At 42.6% G+C, this 20,537-nt stretch overlaps 1 protein-coding gene across 10 annotated transcripts in view; it reads right to left on the reverse strand.

Moving 5' to 3' along the window:
* Positions 1-2,524: 2,524 nt before the first annotated feature.
* The window catches only part of NHSL1 (NHS like 1), a 187,514-nt gene continuing 169,501 nt past the window's right edge, over positions 2,525-20,537 (reverse strand). For 6 of the 10 annotated variants that reach the window (XM_037392008.1, XM_037392010.1, XM_037392012.1 and 3 more), the window contains 3 exons: positions 14,065-17,493; positions 13,394-13,523; positions 2,525-10,130 (listed from right to left, as the gene is read on the reverse strand). In XM_037392008.1, the coding sequence (XP_037247905.1) occupies positions 9,407-10,130; positions 13,394-13,523; positions 14,065-17,493 (4,283 nt within the window). In that variant the 3' untranslated portion in view covers positions 2,525-9,406. Of the gene's footprint in view, positions 10,131-12,928; positions 12,981-13,393; positions 13,524-14,064; positions 17,494-20,537 lie in introns of all 10 variants that reach the window. The other 4 variants (XM_037392009.1, XM_037392011.1, XM_037392013.1 and 1 more) reach the window with 2 other exon arrangements.

The raw sequence follows: 20,537 nt of genomic DNA on the forward strand, positions 1-20,537 counted from the left end.
AGTATCTCTTGTAACACACCAAGAAAATTCACATAGAAGAAAGAACTCCTAAGTACGGTAAGCGTATTATTGCAGCGTGCGCTGTGCAATGCAGCAGAGAATCCAACAAGATGTGAAAGCACAGAAAAACAAATGTTTGTTGCCCACAGATACGTGGCAGAACAATGAAGTTTTATTAGATTTATGTGTGGTCTTACTGCCCTCTGTACAGAATTAAAGGAGCAAATGCAGCCTTTGAGCAAGCCACCAAGATAGATGCTTTCTTGACCTCCGTGCTCTTTAGCTGATCTGCTCGAGTTTCTGTGTGCCATTGAGCTGCTTTTACTTACCTGCTCTTCTGATGAAAATACAGATGGTGCCCCTGTGATCCCGGTGCACATCCACTCTGTGTTCACTTTTGCAGTCTCCCATTACTGCTACTCAAACACCAGGGTAATGGAATTCATATGTTGGAATTGGATATCTTTGCTGAAGAAAGAGCAGAAATGAGTGTGTCTGCCAGGTGCGGATCAATTTGTGCAGTGCTGTGAAATGGCTTGTGTGCCGGTAATCCAAAGGGAATCTCCAGAATAATAAAGTTAGTAAACTAGTACCTACTTTCCTGCATTAGGGAACTGAGTTTTCATTTTCACCAACTAAACCAAGCACTGCCTAGAGCCAAACCCTCGTCTGAATTAGCCTGTAACACAGCTAAAGTCATTACCCTTTTACCATAGGCATTCACTGAAGTGATTCTTATGCAAAACCCCCACATTTTTCTTTTTTTTTCTTACAAAGGCCACGATTTATGTAGATTATATCACATCAGATTACATATTACTTTCTATAATCACACGTTTCCCTACTTGGTTGTGTGAGTCAGCACAGACGGGATGCAGGAATGACACAAAACTACAGGTGAATTGCAAAGACTAAATTTATTTTCATTACCTTGCCAGTTGGGGGATCCCTGGAGCCGCACACGGGTAGAAGCACACAAGCGGGGACTATCATGCTAGAGGATCACTGAACCGGATTTGCACAGGCATAGTTTACCACCGTGCTTTGATCTTTCCCACATCAGGGCAGGAATCTCAAGCGTGTCTGATACGGTACCTGTAAGTCTATCACAGGCCTATGTTATCTAAACACAGATGTTCTACTTGTCAAACACACCAGGCTAAACAAGAATTAGTATGATATATGTGTTTTTCTACACCCCAGCTATTGATAATCCTCCTCACCAATCTTCTGTTTTTATCCCACATTGATTGTTCGTATATCACAATAAAACCATCGTGCCAATAGGAGCTATGGAGGAGAGGAAAAAACTTGAGTACTTTGCAAACATGAAGGAAACAAACTGAATTCCAGATTCCAGTATCTTCTCAGACTTCTAGACTGCTGGAAAGTGCAATTGAAGACTACCAGGTAAAATGTACATCTTTTCTGTTGTTTTCAGTGTTCCCGATTAGGCCCTATTTGATGGAATTCTACTTTTCCAGGTGGCATCTCTCAGGGCATCAGGTTCCTGAGAAATGCAAATCAAGACATGCAGCCATTTATATTATAAATTTTTTCATTGAAAAGATGTTTAATACACACTTTTGTCCCATGGCCATCTCTCTTCACAGATGTTTAGGAAACCCGAACATTTGCAGGTGGAGAGCACAGTAAAATAGACTGTAACCAACAGTCTTGCAAGGTGTAGGCTAACAGCCTATATGGAGAGGCAAAACCCACAACTTGATACTGGGTGCTGGCAACAGAGACACCTCCCACCACGCATTTAAGTGCATACTGTGAGTGCCTGTCCATACTGTTATTGCTCAAGTGGCATCACTGCTATCCATAGCTGTTGGCAGTCCTTTCATGGGTGTGAGCACAGGGTAGAGTGGCTAAGGACACAGAGCCGAGCTGCTAGTTTGCAGAAGCTGGGTGTGGAATGGGATGGTGAGCAAGAGCTTAGAGGTCAGGGTCAGCCTCTGCAGTTCTGCTGGAGGAGAAAGAAAAGGCAGCACCTGGGATTGTGATTAAGGAAAGCAGACATACTAAGAGAGGGGAAAGGTAGTGCAGTCAAAGGTCATGTTAGAAGAGGTGAGAGAAATGTAGCTGCAGGAAACTCTCCTCTGAATCCACAGTTTAGCAAACGAAAAGGTTTTGGCTGTCTGTAGTAACTGAAGAGCTGACAGGGCTGGAGGTCCCTGTGCTGTCTTGTGTGCACGTGGACTGGCACAGAAGCAGGAGTTGCTGCCGCTGATGGGATCTTCCCGGACAGATGCACTTTGAGAGTCCGTAGTCCACAGAGTGGGCATAAAGGACAATGAAACTTAGACTCCCTTCGTATTTATTACTCTTGGCAGGCCTTTTGAAAGATACACTAATATCACAAAGAAGTGTTGATGCTAGCAAGATGCTTGAAGCAGGATGAGGAAATACCTGTTGAAAGAATACTGCTACGGCAGTCTACATAAATTAATAGATGACATGAGGTGTGGCTTATGCAAAGAAGGAAAAGTCCAACAAACAAGAGTAACAACGAGAATGACTTTTGAGAGAGACAGTTTCAGTTTATTGTCCAGATACTTCCCTCTTTTCTCAGCAAGTATTTTAGATAGCTTCTAACACGGACTAACAGTTTCTCTTCTGAGAGGTCACTACAATTTCCCAGACACTGGTAATCATTTGAGACAGAGCATGTCTGTGGCACAGAAAGAAATTTTTGAGATTCTTTGTTCCCAAAATCCAACCTGGGTCTACAGAGGTTGTCATATCATGCAAGAAACTCAACCCATAAATTAGACGACCAATTTGTTGCATAGTCAGTCCCGGGCTTCAGAGCTGCACTTCAGAAAAAGGTTTTATTTTATACAAGCTCACTTGCCTAGGGTTGTGCTTAACAGTCTAGAAAGAAAAGTAATGCTGGTGATTTTCTAAACTCAGAGAAATAACCTATCAAATACTTTTCATGTTCCTACATGCCACAGTTTTCACTTCTGACAGATTTTGCCAACAACTGTATCAGTAAATGGAGAAAACCAGTCTTATCAGTGTTCCATGTTGGAATAAATAAAGGGCTACCCTCTTGAATAGTGTACACTGAGGTACACTTTTTTCCCTGCACTTTTCTGTAGAGTTTTAAGTTTGGTTGATCCTGGATAACAGACTATTGCCCTAAAAGATCAAGTGTGCTCTGTATGGGAATATGCCAGTCTCATCTGGGATCGCCAGTGGTTTGATACTGCCTGTCACGTCCACAACCTGTAAGTGGACATAAGCTACCCCAGAGCCACACCTGACTTCTGTGCAGCTGCATGACCTCTGCTCCCAGCCACACGCTCCTTGGTGCGCACATTTTTGTTGTCTTACAATCTCCTTTCTGAAATGTACTTTTGCTTTGTATTAGGACTCTATAAAAAGGTAAATATATTAAAATCATTATCGCTCCCTGGTTTATGACTGCTGTACTGACTAAATGAATCCGGGCTTTGCTTTTTTTTTTTAATCCTTTTGACTATACTGCAGTTCTCAGTTGGCACAGTAATTTACAACAATCACCATTTTTCAGACACACATTACAATATCCTGATTAAGGAGAGAAGGATGGGACCATCTCTCAGACTCCACTAGGGCAGCTTCTCAGCTGGTGCTGCTGCACTGGGCACTGAATGCTCTTGTCGCTGTAATGCTCTTTCGTCGGTTTTAAAAAGGCCTAGAAATCAGTCTACTTTTCCAAATGAAATTACTAGCTATGTTTCTAACAATTTCACACTGGGTTGCAGAAAAATGGACACAGATATTCCTGCCTTCAGGAGCTAACAATGCATGTTTGACTGACTTTTAAAGAAAACATTAATTTACTACCAAGATGTACAAGAACATGGGAGGTAAGCAGTTCTTAAATACTGCGGTTTTGCAAGCATTCTTCTTCAGATGGCAGATAGGATATTTTGTTTCCTGTATTTCTTGTTTGTTGTCAGATGTTACATAATGGTTTTTTGTAATTTATATGTATCTTTCCCCCTCACACACAAATTTTTTACTATCTAAACGCAGAACTTAATTTTTACTATGTTTTTCAAGATGTAGTGAATATGCAGATACTTCTGCCACCTACGTGTTCTGACAGATTTTAACTTTTTTTGTTCCTTCAGTAGCTAGAATTTTTGATTTTATCCCAAAGGCTGTTGCACAAATAGAGCAGTACGCTACAGACAGAAGCAACTCATGTACATTAGGATTGGCCTTTCTCTCTTCTGTGCATATATACCCCTCCACATGCATATACACACAAACATTTGGATTCACTATTAGCTTACAACTGCCTAGTAAAAATCAGTGACATTTTGTATTAGCATCGTTGGGAGACAAATTACTTGGCCCTTAGTGAAAGAACCTAACTGCAAAGAGCTGTATTTGCACCATAAAATGTACTTACTCTGCTGGGGAAGCACTATCAAGGCTTTTACCCAGTCTTTCAGAACAATATATGACATAGCAGCTCTTTATCAAACATCTCTGTATTTTACTCTGTTGAGTCTTTATTCACGCCAGTATAGTCACAGTCATGATCCAGTACTGAATACCTGCAATATTTTAATGCTGCACTCTGATTTAAAGTTGATACCTCTTTAGAACCAATAAAATTATTAGTTTTATGTCAGAAGACTTTTCTAGTCTTAACCATGAAATAACTTCTGAAAGTTACTCAGGAAGAGAGGAATTCAGAAAACTAAGATAATGTACTTTGTACATTATAAAGTTAATGTATTTTGTAGCTTTGTGGGTTTTGTGAGTATTGAAGTTATTTTAAATAAAACAGATAAAACAATTCCTCATTGCCACTGTGATTTTTTTTAAACACTTTTATTTTTTAAGTCCCTCCCTTTAATCTTCTCTTATAGAACAAACAACGCATCATTTTGAACCACTTAAGTACTACGGAAACAGCTTTGTTGGAGCAGTGACTGCTCCTATAAAAGGCTTTTCCAGAACTTCATGGGATCCAAACAATACCTGACAAGATGTATTTGCTTGCAGTATTATGAAGACATTTATTCCTGTGCTGCATGCGCAAGTAAGTGGCCTCTCTTCATTCCAGGAAATGAAGAGAGGCTTTGTGAGTTACCAGAACACGGGTGTCTGAAGAACTGTAGCCAGTCCATAGGAATCATGGGCACAGGGTTCTTGGTAGAAGTTAGACAGGATCAATCTGAGCTTTCATCTTCCCGATCCCATATTCTTTCCAGATTTCAGGCGCAGCTCTTCTGTACAGAACCCTTCCCAGAGCTGTGTTCGAGCCTGTAGCCACCTGCCAGCGTTGCCTGAGGTCTCCTAGAGCATTCTTCACTTCAGCTTATTACTGCTTCTCCAAACTCACACAGTGTTTTGCTCTTTTTCCTATTCCAAAATGGTTTTTCCCGTGTTTGACTGACTTTGGCCTTCTATGTCCTTTGAATTGTGAAGAAACACATAGGCTATTTTCTTTCTTATATTCTTTCTATTATATTTCTTATTATATTTTTCTTTCCCCTTACTGTGACTATCCCCACTGTTCCTTTGCCTTTTCCTCTCTTCTGTACTTGCTGAAGCTTCTTTTTATTTTCAAGAATCTGCTTAGCCTACCCACCTCACACCTGTTGTTCTGTGCGTTCACTGTACTTCTCTTTTCTCAATCTTCTCCCTGCTTCACCTGCTTTCTTTCAGGCTGAGCCTTACGCATGCACAAGCATCCAGTCCTGGTTCCTCAAAACCCTGTCTTCATCAAATCCACTTCTCTCCCAATTCTTTTAATTGATTTCCAGTAACCTTCCAAACCTCCTCTCACCAAGCTATTGCTCTTTGCATAACCATCCTTCGCTTAAATTAATAAATTCTCCTCTCTCCAGTATATAAACAGTGAAGGCTTGTAAATGCCACAGCACCTTATGAATGGATTAACATAGAAAGTGAAGGCTCTAAGGGGGATCGGGGCTGCCTACATCTGACAGCAGCAAGAATGAACTTTGAACATAAAGGAAGCAAGCATAGAAGGAGTTAATATAGAGGAAAACGTAGGAAAAGATTGAAGTTGAAAACTATTCCAAATAAAAGGAAAACCAGAGATTAATCTCACATCTAGTTTCAATAACGATTCTTGTTTTAGAGATGATCTGTAAACCAATTGTAAACTCTGAACAAGCCCTGTAACGGTACAATTCATTAAGCATCTGGATGACAAGAGTCTCCTTTTCTTTCTTAGCATGGCCAAAGTTTGTGTATTTCCCCCCCTCTCCTACCATTCTGGATATCTTTAGCAGAGATTTACTTAACTTAATCTATACTTATTGACCAATAAAGCCACAGTTGCAAAACCTCCCTATGGAGGAAGCTTGTAATAGAAGAAAGTAACTTTGCAGCTGGATGTGTGACAGAAAACTAAGCGTGTTCCCCTTAGCATAATTACACACACACCAAAGTTGTTGCCGGAAGAGAAAACGCAGCCTAAAGCCGTCATGCTCCTCGGGTTTTGTAGCAGAAACTTGGGCCAAGGACTGTATTGCTGAGAAAGCTGAGCTACTAACCAATTCTGCATGCTGCTGCAGAGGGTGACGGCAGCAGGGAGACAACATGGTGATACCTCTGTAAGAAAGTTGTATCAGTTGCCTAAATAAGTATCATTGTAAGCACTGTGAAAGACATTTCAGCACATTTAATGTATTTCATTACATCTTCTACTGTGTTAAATGTAGTCATGTAGCAACATCAGCAGAGCTACATAAACACTGCCTTCTGCACACTAGCCAAAACCTGAGCCTCAGCCCAAACTCGCCTTACACCAGTGGCTTTTAGATGAACATCAAAGCTACCTGTGGCCAGAGAAGAAATTCAGCCCAGGCTAAATTTAAGTTTAATCCCACCTACCTGCATTGACAAGACTGTGTGTATATAAGCCAGGGTTTTCCAAAGAGTTCCCCATATAGCCTATAAAAATGACTGGCGCATCAGCTGGCCAGCATCAGGGAAACAAGCTGGCTGGGCTCCCTCTCACAGGCCCTTTATACAAAATGCTTCCAAGTACTGCAGAAGCTGCAGACACCAGAACTGTAATTTTATCCAATGCTGCAATTTTTCACTTGGATGATTTCCCCATTTGTAAACAATAAAACCGTGCCCGAGTGTTCTCCTGTCAGCATGGTCGTGTGAGGACTAGTTCGGCATTTACACACAGCTTTGAAAGGGACAGTACCTGCTGTGAGAAGGACACAGTGCTCTATGTTTCATGTGATAAGCTCTGGGAGAAACACCAAAGCAACAAGCGTGACACATTTAGCAGCTGCAGGATGTTTTGCACTATCTCTTTGCAACAGTACATAGTTCAGATTGATATTAGTAATATCTGAAATTATCTACTTTATCCAATTAGGTTTTCATCTAATTAAAAAAAATCCAATGGTTCTTTAAATATATTTAGCATGCAAAAATGGTAGAAAGTTTGCTGCACACCACTTATCCCCACCCTTGTTCCAGTGAGTGCAGCTGGATTCACCTTCTCCACTTCACTTCTCACTCACTCCGCTTATAATCTGGTTCTCCATGAATTTTAGTTTTCTGGGACAGGTTGCAAGTAAGAGAGAAGTAGTAGAAACACTCAGAAATGGTACTGGAAAGAGCTTAGGATTATTTCATTTTTTTTAGTCTCAGCATTGAGATGCCAAAATGGGATGGATATGTAAGTACGCTTTAGTTGCCTCTAAAGTGAATTAGTAAATTTTGTGATGAAAACTGGAGATTAGTAGGTGGATGCATGGTTTATGGCATTCAGTGGGTTGCCATATGCTGTGGGACATACCTTTTGAAGGATATTTGCACCAACTCAAAAGACAATATGGCAACTGGCAGCCTTTTTCTTTATTGAAGCAAAGTCACAGCATTTTCATCACTATTCCCCTCTTGTGAAGGGAAGAGTTAAATGAAGGCCCCTGAAATTTACATTACTAACAAGTAAAGGATTGAAGAAAGAGATTACAAGCATATTTCTCTAAAATAAATAATCTACAAAGAGTGCTTTTTCTTCTTAAAAGCAATCTAAAAATGTATAAATTCTACGGTAGGGAGATCAAAAGATATTTTAACAACTTTCAATATTTACAAACAATACAAAAACTGCGCACGCCATCAAATGATGCAAAATTCTTTTTAAAAATTAAAAGCTTCATTCCTACTAAGAACCAAAAACTTCAGCCAATATTTGTTTTAATTAATGGTTGTCTTTACAATTGGAAAACCGTTAAATGTTTTTATTATCTGTAAAATATACAATAAAAATGAACCTCACTAAATTATTAAGGTTAAAAAAGAAGAGAAATACTGCAGGCAAATCAAAAAGGAAACTGTAACTTATTCTTTGGTAACCAAAAGTTAGCAAGTATCTGTATTTCAAGTGATGAAAAGTAATCATCTTCCCATTCTGACAAATGGAAGACACTTCTGGCAAAACACAACTCCCCAAGTTTCAATTTTGAAAGACAAGCTCCACCTACAGCTCTGTAGTGCAAGTTCTCAAAGTCAAATTTTGCTTTCTAATTCAGAAACGTAACCCTTCCAAAGTCTGGCAGTGCACTGCTTAACTCCTCTCCCACTTTTCTGTTTTCTGCTCGCATCTTCTGCATACATCTGACTGTTCCAGTTCTCTAAGGGAATAACTCTAGTTCAAGGAAGCAATTCACTTGGAAATGCGTGTTTCACCAAGTGTACGTGTGTGGCTGCATAGCAGCTAGTAGTGTGTTGTGAAACTCGGCTCCCTTTTCCACGTTAACTACGTATTTCATTTTCCCTCAGGAAAAAAAGTAGTACCCTGGACCAGTTCATAACCTGGTGACCTAACTGCTTTAGCAGGACACGCTTCATTGAACGCTGGGCCATACCCCAGTAATAAGCCATGTAACCCCAGAACCAACCCTGCTACCTCCTCATAGGTGAATGTGCCTCATCCTGCCTCTCCCTGCTTAACGAATGCACTATGCTGCACCACTACAATGCTTTTGAAGCAAATGTCCAGCTTGTACCACAGGAGCCTTCCCATTCCTCTTTTTCAGGCTTATTCCTAAATTTTGCTTGCACAATTGCAGTCTCAAGAAAAAGAAAAACTTCACACCCCTACAGGCTCTGAGAAAACTCCCCACCCCCCCCAAGAGGACTTCTAAGGCTTTACACAAAAAGTCCAACTGTTGACTTTCTTCAAGCCACAGACCACTCATTCCAAGCAAGTCCTCCCCACCCCAACCCAACCATGCAGAACTATCACTGCTTTAGCATTTAAACACACACATGCAGTTCATGGAATAAATGCTCAGCAAAGTAAACTTGTCCTGGTCTGGGCTTTCTTCTGGAATCTAGTCCTCTGACATTTTCTAGACTAATAGCCAATCCCTTTTGTCACTGCCTTTTAGCTTTCTTCAGCTGAAGGGCTTAGATACTTCCTTGAAGTACCTGGCTGAGTAATTAAGTCTAGATGGGTTGGATCCAAGGTCTCCTTGCAGCCTGCCTCCTCAGCATATGGAAAGTCATTCATATCCATTTCATCACTGTTAAACATATCGAGCTGCCTCTCTTGCTGCTCTTCCAAAGCCCTTCGGACCCTGCCCTCTGACTGTTCCACCACTTCCCCGTCTCCTTCACTAATGACAGTCATGGGGCTGCTCTGGATGCGGTTGCGGACATTGTACTTGCTGCTGGCAGCCGAGGGGGGTGTTCGTGACCGGCCGTACCTAGTGCCAGAGAAGGACATGCTCCTTGGCATCAGGCCCTCGCTCTTGGCCCACTCTTCCTGGGCCCGTTTGCTCTTGCTGGGTGAGCAGCTGGCAGGGCTGTCGGAAAGGTCGGGGGAGGCATCCGTCTTTGCCCGGTGGAACCGGGGGTCCGTGTTCTTCAACATCTCTGCTGCGGACATGCGGGAACTGGTGTCACAGCGACTCCCTTTCTTCAGCAGCAGGGCTTTGAAGTTGTCATTGCTGGTGCTGCTCTTGCGAACGCTTCTCTGAATAGATCCGGCTTGTCTGAGGGCAGCTAAGGTTGGGGAAGCACCAGTGGGAGTTACGGGGGGCGACGGAGAATGGTTGCGGGTACGGTCGTCTTCAGAGTCTTTACGGCCAAGGACTTTCCTTTTGGATCTGAGTTTGAAAAACAATAAAAAAAAGAGGACCAAACGAAAAATGAAACTTTTTACCTCCCCTAATTAAGCTCAGCTTAGACGGATGACAATGAATTAAGCTAAAGCAGAGAGAAGGATAAGGGAGAAGTAATCTAAATCTAAAGAGTCAATAAGAACACCACCAAAACTGTACAGGCATTAATGCAGGTATTGGAGATGCCAGCTAGTTTATTGTTCTTTTTCTGCAAATCTGGAACAACAGAACTACTAAAACCAGCAATACTGATGTCCAAAACACTTCAGCAAATTTAGTGAGTCAGGTTTTCTGTAGTCAGTATTCAGCTGCAAAGACTAGTGCATTATAAAGATCATACCCAATGCCATTTGTCTGTTAGTTTGGGGACTTGATTGAAAATATGTTCTGGAGTATGTTACGGGTTTCTGTTTTGTTTTACTATTTCATTTGATGCCTTCTGGAAAATTAGAAGTGTAGTTTAGTGTACTTCCCTTTAGAAAACGATATTGCAAGTGCACTGCTGCTGAAGTTTAGATAAAGGGAGCCACATGTAACCATTCTGGATTAAATTATTTAAAAAATAATAATCCATCCCCTACCCAAGTATTAAATGAATAGTGAAAACTGAGTTTTCCAGCCTCTATTAAGATTCACAGACAAAATTCACAGTTCTGTTGGTGCTCTGTCATTGCAACTCTTCTGCTAAATGAAGGAGCGACCCAACTTCCTGACATGAAAGTTAATTTTTTCCAAATGAAAGGGTGGAGTGCTTTTTAATTTAAATGTGAAGTGCAGGGATAACAAAAACAAAATTAAGAAACAATCATGGAACTGGAAAGAAGTGGAAACTAGAATTACATTGGCAAAAGTCAAAAACAAGTCAGTAACTTGTTACAAATACAAGATTATCATGCTGCAATTCGGTATTAATTTTTCTCAAGCATTTGTTCAGTACAGACTGTTTCCCTTGTAGAATGGGTTTCTACTTAATGTGATCTTTAGCTGTACTTTCTTAAAGGCCTTGAGATTTTGCCAGGGCAAGCTCAAGTATCTTTATGCATCGCAGCCCAATGATAATAAAAAACCCCAGAAAACAAAGTAGCAGGATCTATCAGCTGAGTTGGTGGTAGCAACAGACATTGCCATAAACTCTGGCAAGACTTTGGAGCGATCCTGTCTCTCGTAGGTGGTGAAGTTTTATGCATAGATCACTTATCATAACCCCCAGGCAGCAGCAACAGCTGTCATTTCCAGCTGCTGCTGCCTCCACCTGCCTTTCTGGAAGAACCGACATCCATTCAGCCTGAGGATGAATGGACACCAGAAGAGAGCACAGGGATAGAACGATGACTTCAGTAGTGGCAAACCTAAGAACCTTGTCTAGATTTAACTGTGTGTCAGTACCACAGGCAGAAAGTGGATTTGGTGCTTGGATGCTCTGCAGGTCTTGATGTGAGCATGTGTGCGTGTTGGTTACAGGGAAAAAGATTTCCCATCATTAGGGTTTTTGGCTGTCTATGGGTACCTTTAAACACAGCAGTGCTGGGGCTGTACTGCTGCCAAAACCCAAATGAGCAGTCAGTTTGCTGTCAGCATCTAACCAGCTTTTCTCAGCATGATGAATTATGGCAGAAACTTAAAATTAAGAACCAAACTTGGTTTTGGTGGCTTTTCAGACAGAGAGAGGGTATATATTCAAACTTGTTCTTCCTGACCTTAACGCACGTGCCACTAAATTTCTTGTCTTACTCCAAAGCACGTATTCAAGAGTGCCAATTGCTGAAACAATGCCTTTTAGAAGTAGTGAGGAGAAAACCAAAACATTTTTTATTCATTAACAGCCAAAGAAGATAGTGGTTCAAGTCTAAAGCCAGCAAAAGCAAGGTCTTAATAACAAATGTGTCAAGCAGTTTTAACTACGTCACATCCAGTTCCATTGTCCATTTCCCCATAAACTCATGAATTACACGTATGGGCCTACACACAGAGATCCACTCTCTATCTGCATACATAATGGAGAAAGGCTACTGGCCGGAACATTTCATTCTAAAACCAGATTTGTCGCAGTCCTAGTGAGCACCACGCAACATAAATGCAACAACCATTTTTAGAACAGCTCCTACAGGTCCAGTCCTAACTGGTAACCGTAAGTTATAAGAAGTTAGTATCACACGTATGTAATTTTTGTAATATCTGAAGCAAGGTAAGTTTCCAAAATAAGAAAACAGCATTTTTCTCCCAAGTGCTGCAGTCTCCCAGCCACTTTCTCCCAACAGGCTCTTCCCCATCCCTCAGTACTCCTGACGCAGAACTCACGCACAGATGCGCAAACTGACTAAACACCTGGATAAACCCACACGGATACTGCCAGGCACCTTCTGTGACCAGGTGAGAGATGGCCCCTCCACATTCTGAAGTAAAAGACAAAGCCTCAAGATGGCACTACCGCTACATCGAGCCTAGTCTGAAAGCAGGCTCAGTAGTTCAGAGAGTGGTGGTAACGGTCTTGTGTGTACTGTTTAAATGGTGCACACGTTTCATTTTGTGGTTTTAAGCTTTTTTTTCCACTTCCTTTTTTTTTGTGAACCTAACGTGAACAGCACAAAAATCTAGTTGCCTATTCAGGATGATTTCGTTTTTAAGGGAAATGAATAATGTCATTAATAATAGAGCCAGTGTTGCACATTTCATTCATGAACCCGTTTGACACAAAACACCCGACCTCAGGCTGGATTATGGCAAACTATAATCCAGCGTTTGCCATATGTTTTGCCATATGACTGACATGTTGTGTTACTTGCCAGTTTCAGCCACGCTTGCCATGAAGCATTAGCGTTGAGCCTCTGTCCCAAACTGCACCATATAAGCAGCGAAGAGAGTAAAAAGAGATGGAGAAGAACGAGAATGAAAACAAAAAGATACACAGAAAAAGCAACAGTAGAGTTAATATGGCAGATCGAGAACAGTACAATAAATATTAGACGTAACGGTATTTTAAGGAGCAGGTTATTTATAATATAATCTATATTGATTTAATCTGGTAGCTTTTAGTTCAGAATGGATTAAATATATTTGTAAAACAATAAAATACACGTTTGTTTCTTCATCTTTTTTATATATAGCCTTAATAGAATGGTCATAAATGTGTGCTTTCTGTTAAAGCAATGACTGTTGTAATTGGGTGTCTTAGTACAGAAAATGTTACATTGTTTTTTAGAGAAGTACTGGACCTGACAGGAGTATAGGAAGGGCAATTTCTGCAGTACCTGTGAATGGCTGCAAAAAGATCCTCAGTAGTCCTTGGTCTTGCTGGTGTTGCCACTCCGTCCGTCTCTTCCCCATAACTATTGCTCAGCAGGAAGGAACTGTTTGCTGTATCTGATTCAAACACCTCCACTACGCAGAGAGAATGAACAATACTGTCAGTCCATCGTGGGAACCCAACAGGCATATAATCCCGACACTGGCCCTCACTGCCTCTAAGGCAAAGCAGCCGAGAAACTGAGAGCACCGTTGTCATCATTGTGATTTCAAACAACGCTTGCTTAGGAAACTGCAGTGCACAAAATGCTTATGCTTGCTCACACAGACAGGCGGAGAACAATACTGAAAGAAAACTTGTATGGTTTCCACTAAAATACAAAATCCAAATTAACAAAGCTACCTGTGTTTTAATCCTAGCACACACAGTTAAATAAAGCATAATTTTCTTTCCGTGTCTGCAATAATGAGAAGTCAGGCAGGAATTATAAGAAATCTCATAAAGTATTAATCAGATCCCTGCAACTTTCTTTAGGCTTTTAGTTACAACTATCGTAAGAGGTTTCTTTTCCCTACAGAACCCCACCTGAATGCTAGGATTGCTGTTCTCCCTCCCCGGCTTCTTTAAAACAGCTACCGCTGCATCTGAAGAAGAGTCAGAGAAAAAGAGACTCACCACTTTCGCTCTCTTGAGATAGATGCCCTTCAGTGTTACTGCCACTGTCTTGGCTGCTGCCTGAACTGCTTCCTTCATCAAAAGCAGACTGCTCCTCCTGCCTGGGTTCTTCTTGAACTGGTGATGCAGCAGGCTGTACCACAAAGGCATTAGCTCCCACTGTCTCAGAGAAGGTGAATCCAGCAGCTCCTCCCTCAGGAACCAGGCTGCCAGAGTCCATCTCGCTAGAACTGAGTCCATCTGTAAGACAATTTCTCGCCTCCTCGCAGTGTGCAAGCACAGCGTCTCTCTTAGTTGGGCTTGATGTGCTTCTGACAGTATCACTCGCTTCAGCTGTTTTCTCCACTGTAAGATCTAACTGTGGAGGTGGTACAACAAGGAACAGTTTGGGTTTCTTTGAAATAGGAGGTGGTTTCTTGCTGGGCAATATGACCTGAGTCTTGTCGGGAGATGCTGGTGACCCCTGAAGCGACATGCCAGAATGGAGGTCTTCACTCTGCACTGAAGACTCAGGTGTGTCTTCAGTAGCTGTCCCCTGTGCGTTGGCTTCGAAAGGCTCGTTTAGACCCACTGCACTCGCAGGCTGTTGATCGCTGTCAAGCACAGGTACATAACCAGAGAGAATGAGAGGAGAACCCCGAGCCAGTGTCTGAACTGAGCTTTTAAATGAAGTGCCTTGAGTTTTCATTTCCTCTTCGCCTAAGCTGCTACTGAGTCTGAGTGAGAGAGATGGCTTTAGGGAAGACTGCGATGACGAATTTACAGTACCCTTTTCCTGAGAGGTGGTTTCAGAAGCAGATTCAGGTGATGGTTCACCTTCTGTTGCTTTTTTCACAGACCTCAGCTGCACCATTTGCAACGCTTTGGTAGTTACTAAGGGCATCACAGGTCTGGATGCGTCTTGCTTGTTGAGTGGCTGTTTCACTGGACTGTAGCAAGAATCCTCCTGGCTGCCTTTCTTAAAAGAATACTGTGGGTACATTGTTGCACCTTTTGTTAGTTTGGGATCAAGAGGTGGAGCTGGTGGTGGGACAGCTAAGGGGAAAGTAGAAGGAGGAGGAACAGGGTAAGAGAACAAACTGATGGAGGCTTCTTGCGGAAGCCATGGGACAGTCTGGGCAAAGGAAGAACTTACATCAGCTTCTGGTGGAGGAGGGGGGAATGTGGGAGAGGCTGGCAATGGTGACAGATCCATGACTTCTGCTGCAGGAGGAGGGGGGGGAGGGGGAGGAGAAAGTTCGGGGCAATGTGGGGGAGGTGTTGGAAGAGGAGGTGGTGGAGGAGGTGCACTAGAATCTGGAGGAGAGCTCAGGGCGGGGTCCAATTTCTTCACGCTCACGGTCCCTTCAGTAGATGTATTTGAAGAAAGGGAAGTGGAGGACGAAGACATGGAGACTGAAGACAGAAGAGAGGACTTCCTTTCAGGCACTTTAGGCTTCAGCTTGGATTTCCCATTTCCTGATGATGCAGACTTTAAAAGCACAGGCACTGGAGTAAGCGCAGTGGGTGTATTGGACTGGCTGGAGTACCCACTCGATGGCGATGTGACTCGGTGGGATTTCTCCGGAGAGGTGCTCTTTGGTTTGGCCAGTCCACTGGGCACTTGCGGCACAGAAGCCCTTGAGCCATCGCTGGAGTGGCTGATGCTGTAATCGCTGAGAGCAGATGACGTACTGGCAGAATGGGCTACTGAGGACTTCACCTGGTCATCTGCCACTGCAGCATAGTCACTGTAGTAACCCCACTGGTCAGCGTACTCCGACTTGATGCTACTTGTTTCACTCTGAGAGGGAGTGACTGTGCAGATGGAGTACAGGTTTGCAGCAGTGGTGGACATCATGCTGCTGCTTGCGCTGACCGAGCTTTGGCTGCGGGAACGCAACACCCAGGGATCCTCATAATCACTGCAGGGGCTCTGGGAAGGGGAGCTGCCATTTTTGCACTTGAGATTCAACTGCAGAGAATGCTGGAGGGTGGCAATGAGGGTTTCATCAAGTATCTGTCCATTGGACTGGGCTTTTTTCTTAGGCATCCTTCTGAGTGAGTCTGTTCTGGATGGTGGCAAAGGCGGCTTTTTTGCCTTTTTCAGAGAGATGTTTCTCACAAGGGATTTGTCACCTTGGCCTGACTGATCATCCTGACGTTTCTTCTCCTTTCCTTCAAAAACATTTACCACGCCGTCTCTGGGGTTGCCAAAACCATTAGCACTATTGCATGGCATGTCTGACTTCAGTCCGGAGTCCATATGCATGGAACTGTAATAACCATCGTGGTCCACAGAATACAGAGAGGTAGAATCGTCCCTGACCGAAGTCCTCTCCAGGCTGCTGCTGCTCAGGTTGCTACCCGGAGTTGCACAGCCTGGTGTGGTACAAACCACCTTGCGTGAAGAAGTCTCACCGTCTTCTGTGGACTTGAACAGCCAATGCTCTGTGCTGTTCACTGCTGCTTGTGCTCGCTCCCCTGAACAGCTAGATTCACTCCTACCATCGCTGTCCTGGGAAGGGTTCGGTAAAGCAAGATTGTTCCTACAGCTGTAGCTCACGCTCTGAGACCCAGCCTCTGCATTTCCAGGAGTGCTAAGGCAGACAGCAGAATCACCGAGAGAAAGCATCATGACAGTGTTAGATGGGATGGTATCTGAAGTCTGCGAGTGACGTGTGGAGCTACTCTCACTCCAGTTACCACTGGAAGAATGGTGATCTTCCTTCCCACTTACTGCACTGCTGGCAACAGGATTGTCTCTCGGCTTTGGGTAGGCAGCAGAGCTGGTAATTTTACTATCCAAGGATCCAACACTCTGGGCAGCATGAATCACGATAACTTCTGAGGAGGATGACAGTGTTGCATTGGGTATGATGCTCGTGGAGTAGGTGGCATGAGGAGAGACCACACATGCTGGGCTTGCAGACTTTTCGCTATCATAGCTTCTCACCTCCTGAGACTTCGGCCTTGACAGGGTCCCTGTTGTAGGATTGTTCCTCAAATGCACAACACTATCATCCACCTGCAATTTACTTATCTGGTGGGGTAAACTTCCAGCGACGTCTTCTGTCTGCCTAGATATGCTCTGTGTCTGCTCTAGGGACTGAAGAGACACTCTCGCACCAGCCCGAGGCAAGCTGTGAAAACCTATATCGCTGTTTTGGCGAGAAGCAAATATGACTGCAGCAGAATCACTCATCACTGACATATTTCCAGATGAGCTGGAGAACTGAGACATCTGGGCTGCAATTCCTTGTCCTTTCTGCGCTCGTATTCTTCTCATTGAAGGGGGCACAACTTTAACTTCCTCTGTTTGGCAGCTGGTGTCCTTGGTTTCAGAGCGCTGCATAGCTGAGCGATAGCTGTCTAGTCTGCCTAGCGTGGAACACTGATCTGGGACATACATCGAATGCCCTCGGAAATCACTTTGGCCAGTGCCAACTGCTGAAGTCAAAATAAAATAATTATTTCTTGAAGCACAGATTCACATTTATCTTCTTACTCATTTAAAAACAAAAAACCCCAGCAAACTGCTTGATCCCCATACTCGTGCAGGTTATGCTTTCTGAAAAAGAATCTGCGACAATGGATTTTGCACAGGCATCATGTGTTTTCTGTATTTCTCTTCCCTTTTTCCTTATTACTGGAACCTTCTGCTTAAGAATCGTCTGCATTCCTGCCGCACATTCGACACATGAAATCCTCTGTTTATGACATAGTAATAATTTCCATAGTAATCAGTTATGTCAGAAACGAACTAGCACTGTTTGACTTCCAGTAGACAAAGCAGCGGGAACAGACAAAAGCCTGAGAAACGTGAAGTGTGTCTCCATGCTAATGCCTCATGCAATAAAGAAAAGGGGAAGGAAATCTGGAGCCTAATGTGAATAATCAGATCTACTTTTTAGAAGCATTACACTTCAGAAAAAAACTGTCAGCAGACACTGATAGCTGTCCAAGTCTTGCAGTTCGTCTGAAAGTAGGCTAACATACTGAAACATGCATTGTTTTACCACAAATAATACATATGCTATAAGAGCATTTATACAAAGATATTTTCCAACACTGCAAAGAAAACCATTAAGTAACATTTCTCCATACAACTACTCTCTATTTATCATAAAGGAAAAACCCTTAAAAAGCGGGGAAAAGAAAAAGATGGTCATCTCATCCTTAGCACCATCAGGAAATAAAAAAATAACTGTACTTTTTTTTTTAAAAAAAAGATGTAATAATCATATATTTGCATTAAAAAAACCCTTTGAGGACAATGGAAAAAACAGTTTTAGTTCAAAATATAGTTACCACCGTGTCAGTAGAAAGGTCTGTAGGGCTCTTTTAAATTTACATTTTTATGGGTAGCTGTCTTTTAAAATCACAAACCAGAGCACTGCTTTAAAATTAGTCTGTGTAAGGCTGTTGCTTTTCAATTCAGTTGCATTACTGTATAAATAGCAGACACGAGAGGCAGGCGTGCTGCTGGAGATGCTTGTAAGGATGCTGCACATGTCACTGTGGGGGAAAATGGGTTATTTCAAGTCTCCGCCTAAGCTAGTCTCAGGAGCGATGATGAAGTAGCACGCCCAACAGGACTGTTCTCCTTTCAGATTTACTATATGGAACTGGACCAGGAGGATAGGTATTCTTATCATGCTGCTTTAAACACCACTTAAAGGACATTTAATTATCCTTACTCTTGGCAGGCAAAAGAGGCGTTTTAGGATAAGGAAAAGAGGGCTCTGAAAAGGCTACATTGAAAGCAGCACACACAAAAAGATTGTTTACTTCTTTTCCCCAGGCACATAAGTAGTCTTTTAGCAGCTTGAAGCCTGTTTAGTTTGCTTTGTGTAGATTCTCTTGCTCTCATGAAAATGTAGCCTCTTTCTGCTTCTGGTAGGTTTGCAGCAAAGCTAGATAGTTGAATGCTGGCAAACGTCTTTGATAATGTAATATGAGTTACTGTCAGAACAGATGGACTACTGCAGCCAACCAAGACAGGTATTTGCATATTCTGGATACAGTTATTAGGAACTGTACAGTAAGAAAAATAATTTAATTTTGCTTTCCATGAGTATTTTTTCTATAGAATCAGTGTTCCCCTTTGGTTAAGCGAGAGAAAGCCATCAAAGTAGACATTATGAATATTTCTCCAACCATGACACCACTGATGACAACTGTTAGCTAATTTAAAATATCCAGTAATAAAAATTTGTGTACTACATTAGAAATAACCAAAGAGAGAGGATATTTTTCTTCTTCTGCCACTGTGAAACAGATACATGCATGCAAACACACACACGCACGCACGAGACAGAAGGATGGGGCTGGTGGAGAACGAAGCTGTGAACACTACAGCAAGTGTGTAATACTGTCACATACTGACCTGTGGCTGAGAGCACCTCATTTCAGTATGCAGTATGTTTGTGTTCACAAATGAAGCTAAACGCACTCTATTTCACAAGCAGTGTAATGCAGGTGGATGGTCTATGCTTGTTTAAAACATTACTGCTAGGGAAGAAGGTAAACGGCAAAGTGGAACAACACTGGATTCGCTAACCTCCCCTCTCCTCCTTCTCAAACCAGGAGTGTTAGAATGCATTACTGGGACATGCTGTTTATAGCCAACGCACAGCAATGTCTGAAATACAGAATTAAACTTTGGTAATATATCAACACCACTAAATAGAAGAGGCCAAGGGCAGTTGTACCAAAACGCCCGGGGGAGCAGCTCCTGCCCCATCCCCTGGCACCCACATCCAGACAGAGCCTGGGGGACTGCTGGCTTGGCCCAGGCCAAGCAGGGCTGGAGGAGTAATGCCAGCAAGAGGGGCAGCATGAACAACCGCAGGACGCTGCGGAGTGTCAGTGCTAACCCTGTTTGTCAGTAGTACAGATGGAACTCAGGGTCCAGTCCAATATGCTCAGGGAAACTTCGTAAATTGTCTCAGCAGCAGTAAACCGTTACAACCTCGATACTGCAAGGAAGCGTGTCAGGGCAGGTCTTCGCACCAGTGTGAGGTCTCTCATTAGAATTGTTCAGAGCCCAAATACAGGGTTCAGAGGGGGCAAGACAGCCCAGTCTCAAAACTATGAACTGCAGGGCTACATCCTTCAGTTATTGTATGTGATATGGTCAGGGAAGGGACTTTTCATGGCTGTTGCTATCACAAGAACATAACTTCGAGGTTTTAGATTTTTTTGTAGAAATGTAGCATATTCTGAAATTAATTCAGCTTTGTTTATGGCTTTACATGTACGCACAATCTCATGCAAAGCTGTGAGGATTTACTTGCCCTTTACAACACAGCAATTTCTCTTTTTGTAGTTCCATTTCCCAAAGAGGGACAACAGAAATCTGTAGGGAAAACGGTTCAAAAAAAAAACCCAAAGGAAAATTTAAGGCTCAGGCATTCTGTTAAAATGTTGAGGGTTTTCAGATTTTGGTGGAATTCAGAGGAGGGTAGCGAGGAGTATTTTGTTTGCAATTT

This window comes from Falco rusticolus, chromosome 6 (assembly GCF_015220075.1).
Source record: "Falco rusticolus isolate bFalRus1 chromosome 6, bFalRus1.pri, whole genome shotgun sequence".
NCBI lineage: Eukaryota > Metazoa > Chordata > Aves > Falconiformes > Falconidae > Falco > Falco rusticolus.